Raw genomic sequence first — 20,314 nt, 5'->3', positions numbered from 1 at the left:
CTGGGGTGGGCACCACACTGGGGTCACAGCTGCCTCTGCTCCCTCTGTCCTCCCCCACCAACCAGGCTCAGCAATTTTCAATGCAGTTATTTACACGCCTGGTGCTCCCCCAGCCCCTCTGCTGAGCCCCAACTCCCCCTGGGGTTTGACTTGCCCGGTGCTGGGTGAGCGTCCACGTCCATCACGGCCAGGGCTGGAGACGGGAGCAGAGGCTGCAGCACCTGCAGGACACAGAGCAGCTCCATGAGAGGCAGGGCTGGAGACGGGAGCAGAGGCTGCAGCACCTGCAGGACAGAGAGCAGCTCCATGAGAGGCAGGGCTGGAGACGGGAGCAGAGGCTGCAGCACCTGCAGGACAGAGAGCAGCTCCATGAGAGGCAGGGCTGGAGACAGGAGCAGAGGCTGCAGCACCTGCAGGACAGAGAGCAGCTCCATGAGAGGCAGGGCTGGAGATCCCACAGCAGGGACGATGCTGCTCTGTGGGACCCCGGTGCCCTGCAGCAGGGAGGGGTGGGCTCCCCAGCAGGGGAAGGGCACAGGACAGGGCACCACTGCCCAGGTTCTCACAGATTCCTGAAGCTGCACAGGCTTTGCTTTCCCCCTGCACGGCACTGCTGGATCCAGACACGGCCCTCGGGCAGCTCCAGCCCCGTGGATCCGTGACACGACTGGGAAGGCACTGCTCTTGGAACTGGGAAATCACAAACAAAGTGAGGGATCTGCATGCAAAGCATAGGGAAGCAAATGCAGAAATCTGTTTCTGATTTCAGTGCATGTTTATTTCAGTTTTATATTTATTTCAGGCAAGTGCTTATTACATGGATATCATTCATGTTGGATACCTAAATTCTGGAGCATGAAGAGCCAGTATTGTACAGCTGAATAGTAAAAATACAATATGTACAAAATTAGTTGCTTTTTCACATAGCAGATGTATCCAAACACATAAAAATCTTTACAGTCTAGTTTGTCAATATTCAGTATTTCAGTAAATTGGTAACACAGTGACACGTCCTCACTGTAAACACAGACTGCACCTGCCCAGGTGAGCGCGGCGGGGGCTCCTGTGAGGTGCGGGGGGACGGGGGCTCCGGGCTGGGCTCAGGCAGCAGCTCCAGTGACACATTCCTACCGCGGGGAGACGGAATAAATAAAGAAATGCTGCAGGCAGGAGGGAGGGAGGTCAGTGCAGTGACAGAGCAGGGGGTCCCTGCTCCCACCACGGCTCCTCACCCAGCGATGCCCAGGCTGGGGCTGACCAGAAGCCAACAACTCATCGGGTCTTGCAGTCAGTCCCTGACCTCTCGCTCTGTCAAGCCCCCCACACCTTTGGCTCGGGTTCTTAAGGCGGATCCATAAGGCATTGGCAGCAGCGCGGGCAGTGGCCGGAGCCTCGTGGCCAGCACGGGCCAGCACCGCGGCCAGCGCGGGGCCAGCGCCGGCCACAGCCCCAGCCCGGGGAGGATGTGCCTGCCTGCCAGGGAAACACAGCAGGGACGGGAGGGGAGCCTGGGCATCTCCCTGGTGAGCAGCGCTCCCTCCCACTCCAATTCCCACTCACAGCACAAGGAATGGGCTGAGCCAGTTCCTCCAGAGCAGAGCAGAACCTGGTGAGGAGCACCACGACACCCCCAGCCCCTTCCCCCCAAATCCCAGCACAGAGCAGCCCTGACCCCAAACCAACAGAGGCCACTGGGGCCTCCCTTCACAGCCCCAGGCAAGGACTGAGCCAGCCTGGCCAGCCAAACAAACCTCCGCCAAAACTGCACCCACCAGGGCTGGGCTCGGGCTGGTGTTTAACAATTCAAGTTTGGATTATCAAGTTCTGTAAAACAGGGACAGAAAGAAGCCATGACTGATTCTATCCACAGCCCATTTTCCTTAACACTAAACATCCGCTTCTAACAACTTAAATTTCACTCACGGAGGAAATAACCTAAAGATAGTGTTATAATCCATTTTAATCTGTCCCAGATGATAACAAGGGATAGAAAACAGGCCATAAATTATGAGGGTTTTCCTCTCCTCACCCCCATAGCTTTTAAAATGAAAAGAAGACTGGAATGAACAACTGTTCAGAAAAACACAAACCAAGTCTCAGAGGAGCTGCCCACCTCCCCTCCAGCTCCACGAGCCCTCTGCAGCAGCCACTGCAGCAGCCACGGATCTAGCTGAGCTAATTAAGCAAGTGCCTGAACACTGAGACAGGCTGAGCCAAAGTCCTGCCCAGGTAAGCAGAGGTCAACTGGTTCATGTGGCCAAGGCTGCTCGCCCCACTGGGGACACTGGATCCCATCACAGGAAGCCAAGGGGCCAAACAAGCACTGACCACGTCATCACAGGGGGCACAGGACACGACCAGAGCCCCTTGCACCCACTCAACCTGGAACAGTTCTCACTTTTTTTTCTTTAAATGCAAAAAACACCCTCAGGATGCAAACCAGTCCAAAGAGACACAGGCTACATACAAAAACCAGACACAAGAAGCCTTGCATTGCATGTCTACAGGAATCTACCAGGCGTGCACACGGACAACCACACCGACACCGACAGCAGCGACACCTCACCTCCACCTAAACCACCCAAGGCATTTTTTTGTTTCTTTTGTTACAGAAGGCCACTTTGAAATAAAACAAAGAAAAAAAAGACAAGGAGCCCAACAGCAGGGGCAGCAGCTGGCTCAGTGGGATGATGAACGTTCCAGAGGTCTCTGCAAAGGGCTGGCCCCTCTGTCCAGCTCTGCTCAAGAAACCAAACCCAGCTGTGCCAGAGGCCAGGGCACAGTGTGACACTGGAGCCCTTCTGGCCTTCAGCACACCACACCCAGCCCCAGCACGGACAGACAGATGGACACACACACACACACACGTGCAGAAAAACCCCAACAGCAGCAGTTTGGCTCCAGCCCTTATCTCCCATGTGAAATGGGGGCACCAGCTGCCCCCACTGCGCCCCTCGGATCCCACGCAGCAGCTGCGGGGAAGATGGGAAATCAGATCACTTCCCTGGCTAAGATAAACTACACAGATCTGGCTAATTCTCACTGGTGAGGTCAGGAGTACACTCCTGTATCTAAAGTGTCAGCGTTAAGAGCTCTTTTCAGGATCATTTTAAAGCAGCAGTCTGGGTTCTTTGCCCTCTGCCTGCAGCTCCCTGGCAGTGGCTTTGGCAGGCTCAGCCCAGCTCCCCCCGGGGCTCCGTGCCCCAACATCTGCCCAGCTGCAAACACCCCGGCCCTGCTGGCCGAGCTCTGAGCACAGGCCCAGCTCCTGAGCAGGGTTTGGCTGTGGGCTGCAGGGGCACTGCCCTCAGCAGAGCCACCTCCACTGCCCAACAGGCTCCGAGCCAGGGGGACAGGACAGAAAATCCTCTCAAACTAATACATAGAAACCCCATTTTCTATTGTTTCTGTGGCATGGTTACCAATAACTAATATTATTCAACAACAGAAGAGATTTCTTGTAAACTTCATATTTATTGATTTTTTTGGGGAACAAATTAGCTCTTATGAATCCCCAAGTGTACATATATATTTATATATAGCTTTCTCCATAGGGAAAACATATCAAAGGAGGACAGACATTCCTAAAGTGCCCCTTGTCATACAGTACTGAATGGGATTTCTAAGAGCATCAGTGTAAATCCAAAGTTTCTGAGCAGGAATAACAGAGGTGGAAAAGGAAGGGCTGTGGCTGCTCTTCCCACAGAACAGAGAGGAGTTTGCTGACTTTAAAACACAAACAGAAAAGTCCCTAAGAAACATTTCTGGTGGCCCTGAAAAAGACAGATGAGAACGGGGTACACACAGCATCTAGAGCAGCTCCTGGGCTGGCTGAAGGATGTTCCCAATGGGGAGCCCAACACCCATGAAGGGGATCAGACAGACAGACATGGCACAACTCCAAGGGGAAAGAAAAACGGGCCAAGATACAGGACTGGGCAAGGCAGGGCCCTCCCTAAACTCTCCACGGTGTAGAGGTCTTTGCTCTAAACCATAACTGAGTAGAAGATGAGGTCAGCAGCACCTCTGTCCATACAGCACAGGCCACTCAACAGCCCAGCACAGAGCTCATCTCCCTGGGGCTTGGCCAATGCTCCTGCACTGAGCCTGTTCTCTACCTGGCTCCTTCCATGAGGAGAATTTGCTATTCTGTGAGTTGGAACAGTAAAAAAGGCAGAAACACACGTCCTCCCCCTCCTGACACTGCTGCAGAAGGCAAAGCCACACTCCCTCCTGAGCAGGAAGGTGACCTCCTGCACAGACTCAGCGTTGAGGAGTTTCAGATGAGGAGAAACTGAACCAATACCACCAATCTCTCAAATACTGGCACAGCAGAGCCTCCTTGGGAAAGCCAGGAGGACAAAGGGACAGCCTGGCCCTTTGCGGGGACAAAGAACAACCAAGTCCTGCCAACTCTAGGAGTCCCCCAGTGTTAATGGTGCACTGGAATGAGAACAATCTGCTTAAATGGGGTTCTAGGAAAAGAAATCCTTCAAGGATTGTCCATTCTGCAGGAGTTGTGCTGGCAGCACAGCCAAGAGCTTCCCGAACCCAAGGATGCATGAAAGAAAAATAAAACAAGTGGAAACTGGGGCTCTATGAACTTCACACAATTCCCAGTGACACCTGCTCAGAAGGCACAATCACCCCTGACCTCTGCAGTCATTCTCCTGCCTCCAGACCAGTTCTAACTGGGGCCAGTATGGAACAGGCAGATGCTCTCAGTTACACCCTGACACTGCTCACAGCAGTCCTCAGCAGGTTGAAGTGGCTGGAGTGAGCAGGTGTGCTGGGCACAGAATGGATGCTGTTTTCCTGCAGAGTCCTCAGTCCCACCTGGAGGCAGCCAGGCACGTGCTGAGGTGCTCAGCCACCCCCTGAGGGACAGATGTGGCACCGTCCTCCCACCCTGCCCTAGCAGAACAACTGCTGCCCACAGCAGCACTTTGCCTCAGTAAGGACTGTGGAATACTTGTTTTAAAAAGAGAGGAAGACAGAAAGGAGATCATTCACAGCAGTAGCTACATACACAGTGCAAGGACCAGAACATCCAGCGAGCAGCCAACACGTCCCAAGCAGCCTCCTGGGCAGGCTGGCAGGTACCAGCAGAGCCACCCTGCATCCCTCCTCTGCTGGCTCTCTGGGATCTGCCACTGGCCTCACACAGCTCTGCCCCAACCACCGGGAAGGGGAACAGGAGGGTCCTGAGGGATGAGGGTTCTTTGGTGCACGTCTCACTGTCAGACACGAGCTCTCACACCGAACTCCTGCAGAAAACCCTGATCCTGCAGAAGGAGAGATTCTTCCCTGACAAAGGAACAAAGCTGTTAGCAATGCCTGCACTCTGGAAGGGAACCACATCCCCTTTATCCCCTTCCAAACCCACTGGCTCCCGCACCAAAGCGTGGTCAGGACAGAACAAACCAGCAAACATAAAGCCATGCAGCAAATCTACCTCATTTCTCTTGCTCTTCCCGTCCCAGGTTCCACTCACCAGGCCACAGAAACGCCCTGCAAGCTGCCAGCACAAAGTGTGTGCCTCTGCCAAACAACAAACCCGAGAAACCTGGGGGGGCTTGGACTGGCAGGGGGGACCCTGACCAAGGCCATGCCACACACAGAGATCTGCAAAACCAATTATTGCATCAGCAAACCAAGCCAGACAAAATACAAATTTCCCCAAAAACATCCAAACAAAGCATTGTCAATCATTAAAATAATACGAACCAGTAATTTTTTTTGACATAGCTATAAAAATCAAGTCATTTATAAAATGGCGACAAATCAAGTCCGGTTGTGTATTCTTTTTCCTTTTATTAGACAGGACAGAGAATTTCCTTAAAATGCCATAACAAGTCACAGTGATTTTAGATGGTTTTTGAAATGTAATAATACCTTTAACATGGTTTGACTCGTGGTTTGTTGTTGGGGTTTTTTGTTTTTTTTTTTTGTCACTGTACTCTGGTCCACCAAACCATCTATCTTATAGTTTCTTGTTTAGAGAGGACACTCTGTCTTCTTCCTCCAAAAATGAATTTTGTCTCATAATCCTGCAAAATAATCAACCTTACAAAAGGCCTTCAAATGTTATATTTATATATATATGTATATACATATATATACACACACATACACACATATATATAAATATAGACTTCTATGATTTTTTTTCCCATTCTATGCAATGTCTCAATAAAGAGATCAGCAATTTTTTATTCTACAAAGAAGCAACACATAAAGAGGGCAAAATTAAAGTCTTAAGAACATCATATCCATAGTTCACTCATTACACGTAAAAGGAAAAAAAATCACCATGAAGAACTGTCTCTGCAGCCTGCGGGATGAGCGGCCCCGGGCGGGCCAGCCCGGCCCTGCCCCGGGCATCCTGCGCTCCCTCCCCGAGCCGGCGCGGTTGGAATGTATGGAGTTTCCTTAGGAAAGGTTCCCAACAAAGACCTGGCCGCCGCAGGTCCCCTCTAGGCCAGCTTGAGCGTGCTGACCGGGAAGGAGGGCATGGTCACCATAGTCACGGGGTTCAGCACCGTCTGCCCCACGAGCTGCGGGTGATGAACCACCTGGGCGCCCACGGCCGGCTTGGCCATCACGGGCTGGCCCAGGCCCGTGCCGTTCACTTGCTGGTGCGAGATGGTGTGGGCGATGTGGCTCACCACGGGCTGGCTGACGGCCACGGGTTGCGGGTACAGGGGCAGCTGCGGGCCCAGGTGGGCCATGTGGTTGATGGTGGCTGGGTGCACAGTGATGTGGCCGATGGGCTGAGCAGCAGTGGTGAGTTGCACGGGGCTGGATGTGGAAGGTGCAATGTGAGCGATGTGCTTGGTCTGTGGACCCTGAATGACGTGGTTGACAGTCTGGATGACCGAGGCGTGGGTGGTGGCCGTGTGGGCGATAACAGTCGATTGCACGGTCGAGGCCGCCACGATGTGAGTCTGTGCGGGGACGATCGCCTGCGGCGGGACCAGTGCTTGTGTCTGCAGGGAGGGCTGGGCGTGGGGCTTCTGCTGGATGGACACGTGTGGGGGCAGGACCGCGGGCAGGGGGGCAGCAGCACTGGGGGGGACGGCTTTCAGCAGCTCTGGGTGCTGGCGCTGGCTGAGTTTTGGTAATGAGTTCACTGGCCTGTCATCTTCCATATCTTCATCCATGTTGTCTTCACCCTCTGGAAAACACGAAAGGGAGAAGCTCCCATAAAAAACAAGCCGAGCACCAACTGGACCGACGAGCCTCCCTAAAAGGCAGCACCAGCAGCAGAGACGTGCAGGAGGCGTCCCTGAGCTGCAGGCTGGTGGCACAATGGCACGGCACAATGGCACAGCATGGCACTGCCCCCTCCTCACTGCCTGTGGGACAAGGACCCGGAGCCAGGCAGGTGTGACAGCTCAAAAACCCAGCTAGAGCAGGGTGCTCCCAACAGACTGGGCAGGCAAGGGGAGCACCACGAGCAGAGGCTGACAGAAAGCACCTGGCTGAGCTGCCTGGGCTGAAGTGGGCTCCTTCTGGGAAGAGGAAGAGGGTTTCCTTTCCTGGCCACTTGTTGCACTGATTGGCACCACTCCTTCTGCTCCCAGAGGAGGAAGGAAATAGCCATGGAGAAACATGGCAGCCAGTCTCTTGTTCTGGAAAATGGACTCTTGTCCAGTCCAGGAACTAAGGAAGCAAAAGAGGAACATACTAGCCCTGAGATGAGGAAGACAAGCCTGGCACCCTGCACTGCCTGTTCTAGTGCCAGCCATGCAGCAAAGAATAAAAATCTCTGAAGATACAGAAGCAGCAGAGAAGACACCTCCCCTTCACAAGCTCTGGGTAGCAGCAGCTGGATGCGGTCGCTTTTGGCAGAGGGAACAGCTGGCACTTCTCAGCCAAAGCACTGCTACTCCCAGCTTCCATCAGACTACACCTGCAGCTGCTCCAATGATCTGAGGTGATCTGAATGATCTGAACAAACTCAGGCTCTCCCTTCCCAGCACCGGCCGGATCGTCTGCCTGCCATGCCAAGAGCAAATGCTGACTCCAAGGAACTGCTGTGAGTGGCTATGCACTGCTACAGCCTCCGTGTCTCTGCAAAGCTCTACATCCACAGCCTGCCTACTCTTCCTGCTGCAGAGCCCTGGTGTGGAGAGAAGCATGCAGTCTCCTGTCTCACTGGAACCACTCGTCAGATATCCATTAGTGTCATTCCATCTTCACTGGAATCCTCCTCACGCAATGTGAAGGTTCATTAAATGCTTCAAATGCTCTGGTGATCCTCCCTGTACCAAATCCTTCTGTATGTGCTGAACACCCTCCCACATCCACACAAATACACTAGGATGCCCACCTCCAATGAGCAGGGCTGCAGAGCTGTGCAGGAACCAAGCTAAGTTTGGAAAGCAGGGATTTATCTCCACAATGAGGTTGGATGTGCAAACCTGCACTTTGTATCTACCTGACACTGATGCACAAATTTCAGTTTACTTCACGTAAGCAGCACTGTGTTGTTAACAACATCAATTACATCATTACAAACACTCCAAAACCTTTCCCTTTATTCTGAATGCAGAGAAACCCTGACACTGCTCAATGAAGATCCCACCACCCCAACCTAACTGTGTCAATGCCCTTCCTGATGGTTATAAAGAAAAGAGAACAGTTATGGGTACCTGATGCTGTCGAGGTAGATGCCTGGTCATCCTCTGGCTGAACTGTCTGTCGAATAATTCTGTCAATCTCCAAGACATCCATCCACTGGCTCAGCTCGTTCTTCAGCTCTGCCAGCCGCTGCTGGGTAGCGATCTTCTCCCTGGCCAGCCGCTCCATCTCGTGCTCATATTCTTTTTCCTTCCTCTTTAAAGTCTAAAGTCAGAGAAAAGAAAAAGAGATACAATGAGAACAAAGATGAGAATAATCGACACTAATCTGGTCACTCTCATGTCCACAGCTCATTATTTTATATTGCTAGTTATGCTGGTGTAAAATGTGGTCACAGCTGTATTTACAGCTGCCAAATCTGGGCAGAAGGGGAAGGACAAGAGCTGCAGAGGAAGCATTGCTCTAGTTTTCTGAGAGAAAACTGATAAGGTCCCCAAATTGAAATACTTAGAAGGAAAAAAAAGCAAAGTACTGATGAGCTTCTGTGCAACACACACCAGATCAAGAGCTCCCGGCCTAGGGAGATGGTGATGGTAGAACCCCTGCACCACGGGGAAACCCTGAGGTCAAACACCAAGGAAGGCACATCCTGCCCTCTCCTGCTAATGCCTCCTGGCACTGGGAATCACCACATCCACCAGTAAGGTCAGGGGAGCTGCTGCATCAGTCAGCACAGTACAGAAAAATGCCCTACACTGCTGCTGGGAAATACAAACCACACAGCTGAGGGGAATCAACTACTCAAGGCCTGTTCTGTGAGTTTTTAAGCCACTGCACAGCCATAGACGTGGTCTCCCAACCCAGGGTCACACTTATATATTTGCATAAAAGAGACAAAAGTAGGTGAAATCTTACTGCAAAACCACATACAGACTCTCCATTTTCTGAAGCTAAGTTTCACCACTGGGAATTTAAATCCCACACACACTTCTGAAAATACCAGCCACATGGAGCCCACACGGGTGCTCCTGCTCCCTCACTGCTGGCAAGCACTGAGCTCCAAAGCAAAGCCCACACCTGGCAGAGGACCAGGCTCAGGTCTTCTTAACACATCTCTTTATTTCTGTCTCAGATTCCCCAGGATATTGAATACAATCAGAGCCTGACCTCACTAGTTCTGCCGGTGTTGTAGCTCAGGTTTGCTGGGAAGGACCTCAAAGCCTGCTCAGCCAGCCTTTAATGCAGCCTAAGGCAACGGAGATTAGGGCAGCTCCTGCCACTACCTTTGTCCCGGTAAGAACAATAAAGGAAGTATTTTTAAAAGCACCAAACTATGTGTGTTAGCAGGGCACAACCACTGCAGGTATGTCAAAGGAGACACTTCCTCTCCCTCCAGACCAGCTAAAAGCTCCTCAAAACAGAGGGTTGTCAGGCAAAGGGGGCAGCTCTTTCTCTCCTGCTGCTTTTCAAGCCAAGCCAGGCAGCAGACAGGCCAACACCACAACCCCACAGCTCTGTCCTGGGCAAGCCCAGCAGCCCTGCAGCCCACTGCAGGGAGGCAGCCATGGGGACAGCCAGCCAGGCAGGATGGGGACTCCTGGAACCCTGGCTCCGCACCAGCCCTGACCTGTAGCCCAGAGATTCCCACATGGCTGAGGCCCAAATCCACAGGCTAGTTTTAAAGTCTCTTTCCCATCGAGTGCAGCCAAAGCATTTTGCCTGACTCAGAGAAGTCATGTACTCTGATGCCCTTGCTCAGGGGTGTGGGTGGGACACAGAGCGATGGAGAGGAAGGTGAGGGTGACGAGGAAGGTGCTCCTGGATCACACATGTGACTTGTCTGAATATCCTCCCCTCACTATGGCATCAGGAAAGAGGGAAGCAGAAGAAAGGCTGGGGCTGAACTGCTGTACAAACGTGAGCCTAGCCTCTCTGCAGCATCTCCCCAGAGCTGCTCTCCACGCAGGGCACGAGAGGACAGAGCAGGAGCAGCTCTCCAGGAGGAGCAGGCGCGAAATCCCTGCAGCGGGCACAGCACACGCATATTCAAACAGATTTGGCTTCACTCCCTGCTGTGAGAGGAGACTCCCAGCACTGGGGGAAAGCACTACCACCAAGCATGAGCAGGGCAGCTGGTAATTAGTTACAAACTTTTAATTACTAGGAAGGCAGGCAAACCCTTAGCAAGTACCAGGAGGAGTCTCCCAGCCAAGGGCGCCAGGGAGTTCACTATGTCACTCTGCAGGCACTCCACAGGCTTTGGGATGTGGCAGTGGTCCAAGCCCAGCCCTAAGGCTCTGCCTCCCTCAGTGCCAGCAGTCCCAGCCCTTGACTGGACGCCAGCTCCCGGCAGCCCCTGGCTGGGTCTGCACCTCCTCCCGGGCTGGGCGCTCTCCAAGGGGAGCTGCTGGGGAGGCTGGAGCAGCAGATGGGCTGGAGGCACCGGTAATCTTTCAAAATCTATTCTGGGATGCAATTCACTGCAGCTCACTTGGTAAAGATGATCTCCAGGCTGAGCTGCTCTGGCCTAATGAACTGGGTGGGGTTAACTGGAGCCCTCCTCCTTCTCCTCTGAGCTCCCCTCCGAGCATTGCCCCGCTCCCTGCAGCTACACCTGGGTGCAGGGACTGGGAGTGTGCCCTGCACTGGGATCAAGAACAGCCCTGGCCCCACAGCAGGAAGGAGCACTCATGGAGGGACAGGGAGCAGGGACCCTCCTGCCCTTGTTCCTGTCACCAGGAGCAGCCACACATCTCCCCACGCGCCCTCTGACCTGGCACCGGCACCCCGGGGCACGCAGCTCTCTGGCACCCACCTCCTGGCAGATTTATTTTCTGCAAATCATCCTGCCCACATCATGTGCCAGGACTTCCCGTCAGTCAACAGAAAATCCACAGTGACAGCCAACCCTGAGTCACTGGACTGTGGTCACTGACCTGCCCCTGCACATCCAAACCTTCAGAGACACTCACTGATCCCAGGATGTTTTTCTAAGGCAGGAGTTCCTGTCAGCGCTATCACTGAGCCCAGCCCATCCCAGACTGCTCTTTGCAAGCACCAGGCTCCAGCACAGACTCTCCTTCTTACGTCTGTCTCCATCACTGAAGCATTTCCTTTTTTCCTGTTAAGCAATTGGGAACCCTGGTTGCCCAGGCAACTGTTACACTGCAGTGTGAGGAACCTACAGAAGCTGTGACTTGAGAACTCTTATTTTTCGCACTTAAAAAAAAAATTCCACATGAGCATCACTTAAAGAGTAGACCCTGGCCCTGCCAAGGGGGAAACTGAGCTACCCCAGAAAAAAAAATCACGGATTTCCTCATACTCCTAGTGAACACATCTATGGCTTTTGATGCTTGGGAAGTTTTGCTAATCAACTGCTGTCTCTGGCGAAAGCAGATGATGCTGCACCCCGAACACTCTCAGTTGTGTTGAGCTGAAGCTGAGTGAGCCCTTTGCAGCAGAGCAAGGAACTGACTCCCCTGCCAGGCACCACTGCCCAGGCACAGCAGGGGCTGCTCCACGGGCGGTGGAAGCGCTGACAAGGGCAGTGGTGAGTGCCTTCATCTTTTATTTAAACACCAGCAACCAAATTAAAATCCACCTGTGGGTTTGCTTTTGCTCCCCTAGAGTATCTGACTGTCCTCCTGTACCTGTCAGCTCCTTGGCAGCCTTTATCCACCTGGGTCATTGAAGCGAGACCAGACAACTGCAGTGACAGCAAAGCCCTGACACAATTCCAGTGGTAACCCTTCCCCACTTTGTGCCCACTGCTCTAGCTGTTCTGGAGCCACTATTTGGTCCTTGTGTGCATCTCCCTGTCATTATTTGGTAAATGAACCATTGCAGGTCTGCAAAACCAGCACACCATACACCAACTCCTGCTCTCCTTGTGTAGCAACAGTAATTTGTTACTGCAAAGAATTTTTCATTTTATAGCTGTCTGTAATTCAACTGCTCACCCTCATGTCAAGACTGGAAATAATGTCCCCAACGCCTTCCCTGAGCCTGCCTCAGGAATGCTGCTGGCATTAGCAAGGTTTAAAAGGCCTTATTACACAGCTCCTCTCATAAACATTTTATTAGCAGTTTAAAAACACACTTTCAATTATGAGCTTTTCCAAAGCATACTTCAGCTCTTTTCTTCTCTTACATGGCATTTGCTGATTGAAAATACCTCATCAATGAGCAATCAGGAGAGTGATTTGCAATTTTGAGCCAGATTCTTTCAACTCTCTGCTCTGAGGATCAGAGCTGGTGCCACAGAGTGGGACATGCTGAACTGGGGGCTGCTCAGCTGCCACTGAGCTGCAGGACCTGCAGCACAGACCAGACCAGCTGGGCAGGCACTCCACTGCATAGAGCCTTGATTCCTACGTAATAGGAAAAACCCTACATCCTAATAAGGATTTTTCTTGCTGGGACTGCCATGGTGCAGGAGATTCACAGCAGGAGCAAGAATCCACCAGCCTGACTCCAAAAATGCTCCAGCCAGGACCAAAGGAGTGCTGGGGAACAAGCTGCCCCCTGAGAGCCCCAAATGGAACCCACACAGCCCCAACAGTGGCCAAGGCACCACACTCACCTGTAGGACTTGGGGATTTCCCATCACTTCTATCAATTCTGGGCATTCCTACCTGGAATGGTGCTAAGGTTCTACGTTCCTCAGCTGGCACGAGCAGCTTGTTGACAGCTCAGCACCCACAGCAAGCTCCCCCTGAGCCCACCCAGAGCCTGTAGAGGTGGGAGGTGAGGAGCCAGTCCTGCAGGAGCAGGGCAGCGTCCCCAGGCTCTGCCTGCACCCCAGGGTGACAGCCCCAGCAGACCCTGCCCTCTGCCATGGATGCTCCAGCCCCTCTGCATGGAGCAGCCGTGTGTGAACCCCGGCTGGTTGCCACGGGAACCAAAGCCATGGTTTCCATGGCAACTGCTCCATTCTGCGGGCTCTGGCGATGAGATCCCGCAGCGATGCCGGATGTGCCGGCCTGGTAGCGCCGGCAGCCAAGGACAGAACGCAGCTGGGGCAGGACGGGGTCAGCAGAGTGCTGCGGCCACCGGGCACTGCCACCGGGCACGGTCACACTGACTGCAGCCACCAGGCACTGCCACACCGACTGCAGCCACCGGGCACTGCCACTGGGCACGGCCACACGAACTGCAGCCACCAGGCACTGCCACCGGGCACGGCCACACGGACTGCAGCCACCAGGCACTGCCACCACCCAGGGCCACACCCACTGCAGCCACCAGGCACTGCCACCACCCAGGGCCACACCGACTGCAGCCACCAGGCACTGCCACCACCCATGGCCACATTGACTGCAGCCACCAGGCACTGCCACCACCCAGGGCCACACCCACTGCAGCCCCTGCTCAGCACAGCAGCACGGCCTTGCTGCCCCAAGCACAGGCTGAAATCACAGCAGCCTGGCCCACAGCCCCGAGACACGAACAGACCGTGCTCAGCACCGGGAGAATGGGGCAAGGGTCTCACCACAACCAGTCCCAGGGGACAGGGAGAGGGGACAGCCTTCGTGCAAATGGGGGGAGGCACAGGACAAGGACATCAGGCTCCCACTGCTTGTGCCCCAGCTTCAGCCTCCCAAGATCTCAAACTCAACCTTCACACCAGGACCAAACCCAAAGCCTGCAAGGTAAACCAGGGACTGTCCCTTCTGTCCATGAGTGTGACCAACAGCCAAGCCATGGGTGTTTGCCAGCAGCCTCTCACCCAGCTCTGCCACAAGGATGGCAGCCAAGGAGCGCTGCTGTGCCCCAGGAGGTGACCTGACCCTGGGGCAGGCACAGGCACTGAGGGAAGGAGCATGTCCTCTTGCACAGCCTGCACACAATTCCCAGGGAAGGAGCATGTCCTCCTGCACAGCCTGCACACAATTCCCAGGGAAGGAGCATGTCCTCTTGCACAGCCTGCACCAACTCCCAGGGAAGGAGCATGTCCTCCTGCACAGCCTGCACACAATTCCCAGGGAAGGAGCATGTCCTCCCTGCACAGCCTGCAAAAATTCCCAGGGAAGGAGCATGTCCTCCTGCACAGCCTGCACCAACTCTCAGGGAAGGAGCATGTCCTCCTGCACACAATCCTCAGGGAAGGAGCATGTCCTCCCTGCACAGCCTGCAAAAATTCCCAGGGAAGGAGCATGTCCTCCTGCACAGCCTGCAAAAATTCCCAGGGAAGGAGCATGTCCTCCCTGCACAGCCTGCAACAATTCTCAGGGAAGGAGCATGTCCTCCTGCACAGCCTGCACCAACTCTCAGGGAAGGAGCATGTCCTCCTGCACAGCCTGCACACAATTCCCAGGGAAGGAGCATGTCCTCCTGCACAGCCTGCACACAATTCCCAGGGAAGGAGCATGTCCTCCTGCACAGCCTGCACACAACTCTCAGGGAAGGAGCATGTCCTCCTGCACAGCCTGCAACAACTCTCAGGGAAGGAGCATGTCCTCCTGCACAGCCTGCACACAACTCTCAGGGAAGGAGCATGTCCTCCTGCACACAATCCTCAGGGAAGGAGCATGTCCTCCTGCACAGCCTGCACACAATTCTCAGGGAAGGAGCATGTCCTCCTGCACAGCCTGCACCAACTCTCAGGGAAGGAGCATGTCCTCCTGCACAGCCTGCACACAATTCCCAGGGAAGGAGCATGTCCTCCTGCACACAACTCTCAGGGAAGGAGCATGTCCTCCTGCACAGCCTGCACACAATTTTTGGCAGGTCCCAGCAGGGCAGGCACCACCCACCTCTGCTCGCCCTGGCTGCAAGGGTAGGGATGAACTTACAGACAGAAATACTTCCCAGAATAGGAAATCTGCCTGCAGCAGAGCAATCACAGAAAATGAGACCATGCATTGGTATTTACATTTATCATTTCACACTGATAACCACACTTCAGGCTCCTGATAAAAGAGACATCAGGCCATAATCTGTGATCAAAACCAGGGCTGGAACGTGGCTGTTTGCACTGACCTGTCAGAGCCACCCTCCTGAAGCACCACACTCCGGACAAAGTACAAACAGTCACTGGGGCAGAGGGGAGAACAACCCAAATGAGGAAGACAAAATATAAATTCAGAAAAAAAACAACAAATGAAAAAAAAGAACAACAACAACAAAACCCCAAAACAAAATAAAGTAGCAACCAAGTGGAACCCACAGATCAACAAAGCAGGGAAAAGCAGAGCCATCCCCAGGCCCCATGCTGGCTGCCACCAGGTAAGCAGATCCAGTTTAATTCCTTGATATGACTCCCAAGGACACAAGAAATTCAATTTTAAAATAACTCAAGTATGACTTGCAATCACTTGGTGTTAAAATTTTTGGTCATGTATTTTGCTTTTCGTATTTTTATTTTTTAACCAGTCTCTGTTGTTCAGGAAAAAAATGAGACATTTCTAATGATTCCAGATGCCCCAAAGACCCTGAAATACCATGGTGTGTTTCTTACATAGAAAATTATCCCAAACAAATTAAAATAAGGAAGTAAAACTTGAGAATTTTTAATTTCAAATTTAATTCTGCAGCAATTTAAAAAAATCAGAATTTAAAAAAATGTGGGAAATATGTTTTTGAGATTAAGTGTCATAATTTTCTGTAAACAGAAATGAAGTATGCTCCATCTCAAGAAGAGATTATTATTATTATTATTAACAACACAACTCCTGGATGCAGGACTCCAAAGCTCTTCCCAAGCCTTTGTGATGACAAAGGATGCTGCATGGACAGCTCCAGAGGGCAACAGGCAGGTTTGTGCCTTGGAGCCACAGGCAGAGCTGTCTGCCAGGGATGAGGAGATTTCTGAGCAGACACATTATCCCTACATCCACTTCTGCAGCGTTTCCTTGCAGGCATCTCTGCGCAGCTGCTGCAAGAGCCAAGGCAGAGTTTTGGGTGGGTGCAGCCCTCCCTTTGCTGTCCTTCCTACACTCTGGCTCAGGTAGCAGGCACAGGTAAGCTGCACACCTGAAGGGACCCTGAAGGGAGCAGGGCAGTGAGGGCTGTGTCTGGGACAGGACACCTCCCAAAACACCGTCCTGGCAGGTGAGGGCAGTCGCAGGAGCCCAGGGCTCTGACAGAACCACTCCCCCACAGCACAGCAGCAGGTCCCAGGTCCTGGTGACTCAGAGACTGGTGCCATCCTCCCACACCACCTCTCCTTCCTGTTTCCCCATCCATCTAAGGAGGTCAGTGCCAGTTACTCACACCCAGCAGCTCCACCCACGGCCCACGGAGCAGATCTGGGTCACCAGAGGATTTCTCTCCATCCATCTCCCTCACTGCCAGGGCCACGGTGGCAGTGGGAGGACACAAAAGGCAGCTGTTAAACAAACTGCAGCACCTGTGTGAGGCCAGGAGGCAGAGCTGTGCCTGGGTGCAAAGCTCTGTCTGTGCTGGAGGGGCTGGGTGTGCCCTGCTGTGGCACAGCAGCCACGGTGCCACCGTGCCATGGCACCCTCACTGCCACTGCTGCTCAGACAGCCGGCCCAGGGGCTTGGTTCTGGTTTTTGTCTGGGGCTTTGCTGTGTTTTAAAGGCAGGCTGCTTCTGCAATGTCACACACAAAACAGAGCCCGTGCAAGCTGTAATTATCACTACTCTCATTAGGGTCCATGTGCTGTCTCCCCTCCCATGCCAGCTCTGACAGCAAGTGGCAACCAGAACAGCAACAGCCCCCAAACACAGCAGCTACCACCCAGCAGCATTCCCAAACCCTGTGCTGCAATCCACATACAGCCTGGTTTGGTTTTTACAACCCTGACTGCTTCAAACTACTACTACTTAAATGACAGCAGTGGAACAGGTGTGGATTCTCTGACAATTACAAACACACTGACAGATTTACAGCTCCATTCACCCTTTCCAAACTCTCGTGTACAAGTAATAAGTGAGATACTTCAAAAAAAATCATCATCCCTCTTGGCAATGGTTAAGAAACAGCCTCCAATCACTCAACAAGGTCCAAATGCTGGACATTTTTAATCACTATTATGCGACGTTTTGTGGCCAATCCTGCAAATAAAAATGCCCTGATGGCTCCCTGAATGAGCTGCCTTGCAAACAGGTCCTGCTGCAGCTGGAAGAACAGCAGGGAATTAAACACTGTTTTTTTGAAGGTCTTATTTCTCATTGCTTTCTGAAATCTACAGATAACACCACGTTATATGACCATAGCCTATGGATGCTGGAGGCTTTCATTACTGGCACTGAGATTCAGCCTCATTAGACAAGATAGAATCAGTGGATCAGGTCAGGTAAACAACACGAAGCAGCACAGCTTGGCATCTGAATGCTGCTCACATGAGGGAGGCACGGCAGGCACTGACGGACCTGACTCTAACCAGACAAGTTTTACAGAAGATGAGTATATTCACCTCATAGCTGGCACAGAATGAAAATAACAGTTACAGCCATCCTTGTCAAGGTGGGGAACTGAACAGAACTCAGCAGCACGGTTTGGTTTATGCATTTTGATCAATAATCCAGCCCACAGAGCCTGAATGTAAATGAGTTCTGGTCTTTAACAACAACCAGTGTCAGACTGTGGGTTTGTGTCTGCAGCCCAGCACCTCCCTGCACCAGGATGTGGAATGGCTGCAGGGCCCTCTGCACCCATCAACACCCAAATCCCAAACCAGGCACTGCTATGGGACCCAAACATCCACTGGTCTTGTTCTGGTCCTCTGCACACAGACAGGGATGAATGATTGTGCTTAGGTACCAATGAAGTGACCGATAAATAGACTAAAAGACAAAGAGATGCTGTGAATCTTAAAGGGAAAATTTAACCCATGTAAAACCAGTAGATACTGGTCGGTTCACATGTCCACAAGATCAGCTTAAAAAGGGCCTCACAAAGGAATTTTACATGCACTCCTTGGACAGTACTTTAGATTCATTCTACCCTGAAAGGAGTCAAATCCATTGATTATTACTGGCATGAATGGGAAACTATATAATTCTTAGGTGCACAACTCTTACTTCAGGCAGTTTGAGAAGCCAAGGGAGATGAGGTTAGGATAAGCAACTTAAACATCACAAATGATTAGCAGCACTGGTGAGCACAGCTAAGTCACAGGGAAATTTCACCCTTCCTGTCCCTTCCCAAAGTAACAAACTGGCCATACTATAAATCCTCAGTTCAGTACAGCTATGTTTTGTCTCTAATGCCACAAGCAGGGCTGCCAGAGGACTTCTGTGATTTTGAAAGCACATTGTTATTTAGTCAGCATTTCAACTGTACTGGGGAAACTGGCCAACAACAGGACCTGCGGCACAGCCCAAGACTGACGAGTTGGGCTGGGCTATGTGCCAGTTGTCCCAGTGTCACCTGGTGAGCAAATCACCTGGATGTCATCTGACATTAAAAGTACAATAGAAAACACCCCGAAACTGGAGGGTGTTCAGGTGCCACAGGGACAAGCACAGTCTGAGAACACAGAGTAGCAGTCCTGCTTGAGGGCTTCAGTTAGCCTGCAAAGAAGATGATTCCATTTCCTAGGGGGAAGGAATCCTTCAGAGACACTCAAAGCCAGCCCAGCTGCACGGGCTGCGAGCCACATCCAACATGGGCCGGGCTGGGCCGTGCTCCCCGCTGGACAGAGGGGCTGTGGGGGGACAGGCCTGTCCCTTACCAGGGGACACTGCTCTGCAGGACTGAGGGGCTGTGGGGGGACAGGCCTGTCCCTTACCAGGGGACACTGCTCTGCAGGACAGAGGGGCTGTGGGGGGACAGGCCTGTCCTTACCAGGGGACACTGCTCTGCAGGACAGGGGGCTGGGAGGGGACAGGTCTGTCCCTTACCAGGGGACACTGCTCTGCAGGACAGAGGGGCTGTGGGGGGACAGGCTTGTCCCCTGCCTGGGGACACTGCTCTGCAGGACATGGGGACAGGCCTGTCCCCTGCCTGGGGACACTGCTCTGCAGGACAGAGGGGCTGTGAGGGGACAGGCCTGTCCCTTACCAGGGGACACTGCTCTGCAGGACAGAGGGCTGTGGGGGGACAGGCCTGTCCCTTACCAGGGGACACTGCTCTGCAGGACAGAGGGCTGTGGGGGGACAGGCCTGTCCCTTACCAGGGGACACTGCTCTGCAGGACAGAGGGGCTGTGAGGGACAGGCCTGTCCCCTGCCTGGGGACACTGCCCTGCAGGACAGAGGGGCTGTGAGGGGACAGGCCTGTCCCTTACCAGGGGACACTGCTCTGCAGGACAGAGGGGCTGTGAGGGGACAGGCCTGTCCCTTACCAGGGGACACTGCTCTGCAGGACTGAGGGGCTGTGTGGGACAGGCCTGTCCCTTATCAGGGGACACTGCTCTGCAGGACAGAGGGCTGTGGGGGGACAGGCCTGTCCCTTACCAGGGGACACTGCTCTGCAGGACAGAGGGGCTGTGAGGGGACAGGCCTGTCCCCTGCCTGGGGACACTGCCCTGCAGGACAGAGGGGCTGTGAGGGGACAGGCCTGTCCCTTACCAGGGGACACTGCTCTGCAGGACAGGGAGACAGGCCTGTCCCTTACCAGGGAACACTGCTCTGCAGGACAGAGGGGCTCTGTGGGGACAGGCCTGTCCCTTATCAGGGGACACTGCTCTGCAGGACAGAGGGGCTCTGTGGGGACAGGCCTGTCCCTTACCAGGGGACACTGCTCTGCAGGACAGAGGGACAGGCCTGTCCTTACCAGGGGACACTGCTCTGCAGGACAGAGGGCTGTGGGGGACA

At 53.3% G+C, this 20,314-nt stretch overlaps 1 protein-coding gene across 1 annotated transcript in view; it reads right to left on the bottom strand.

The window, feature by feature from the left end:
- Positions 1-756: 756 nt before the first annotated feature.
- Positions 757-20,314, bottom strand: part of MNT (MAX network transcriptional repressor) — a 34,838-nt gene continuing 15,280 nt past the window's right edge. The window contains exons 5-6 of the mRNA XM_033078272.1: positions 8,658-8,850; positions 757-7,177 (exon numbers count right to left, since the gene is read on the bottom strand). Of these exons, the coding sequence (XP_032934163.1) occupies positions 6,477-7,177; positions 8,658-8,850 (894 nt within the window). The 3' untranslated portion in view covers positions 757-6,476. The remainder of the gene's footprint in view (positions 7,178-8,657; positions 8,851-20,314) is intronic.

The sequence above is a fragment of the Catharus ustulatus genome, chromosome 22 (genome assembly GCF_009819885.2).
Source record: "Catharus ustulatus isolate bCatUst1 chromosome 22, bCatUst1.pri.v2, whole genome shotgun sequence".
Taxonomy (NCBI): domain Eukaryota; kingdom Metazoa; phylum Chordata; class Aves; order Passeriformes; family Turdidae; genus Catharus; species Catharus ustulatus.
The sequence above is the reverse complement of the archived record's forward strand: the minus strand, read 5'-3'. Positions and strand labels throughout refer to the sequence as shown.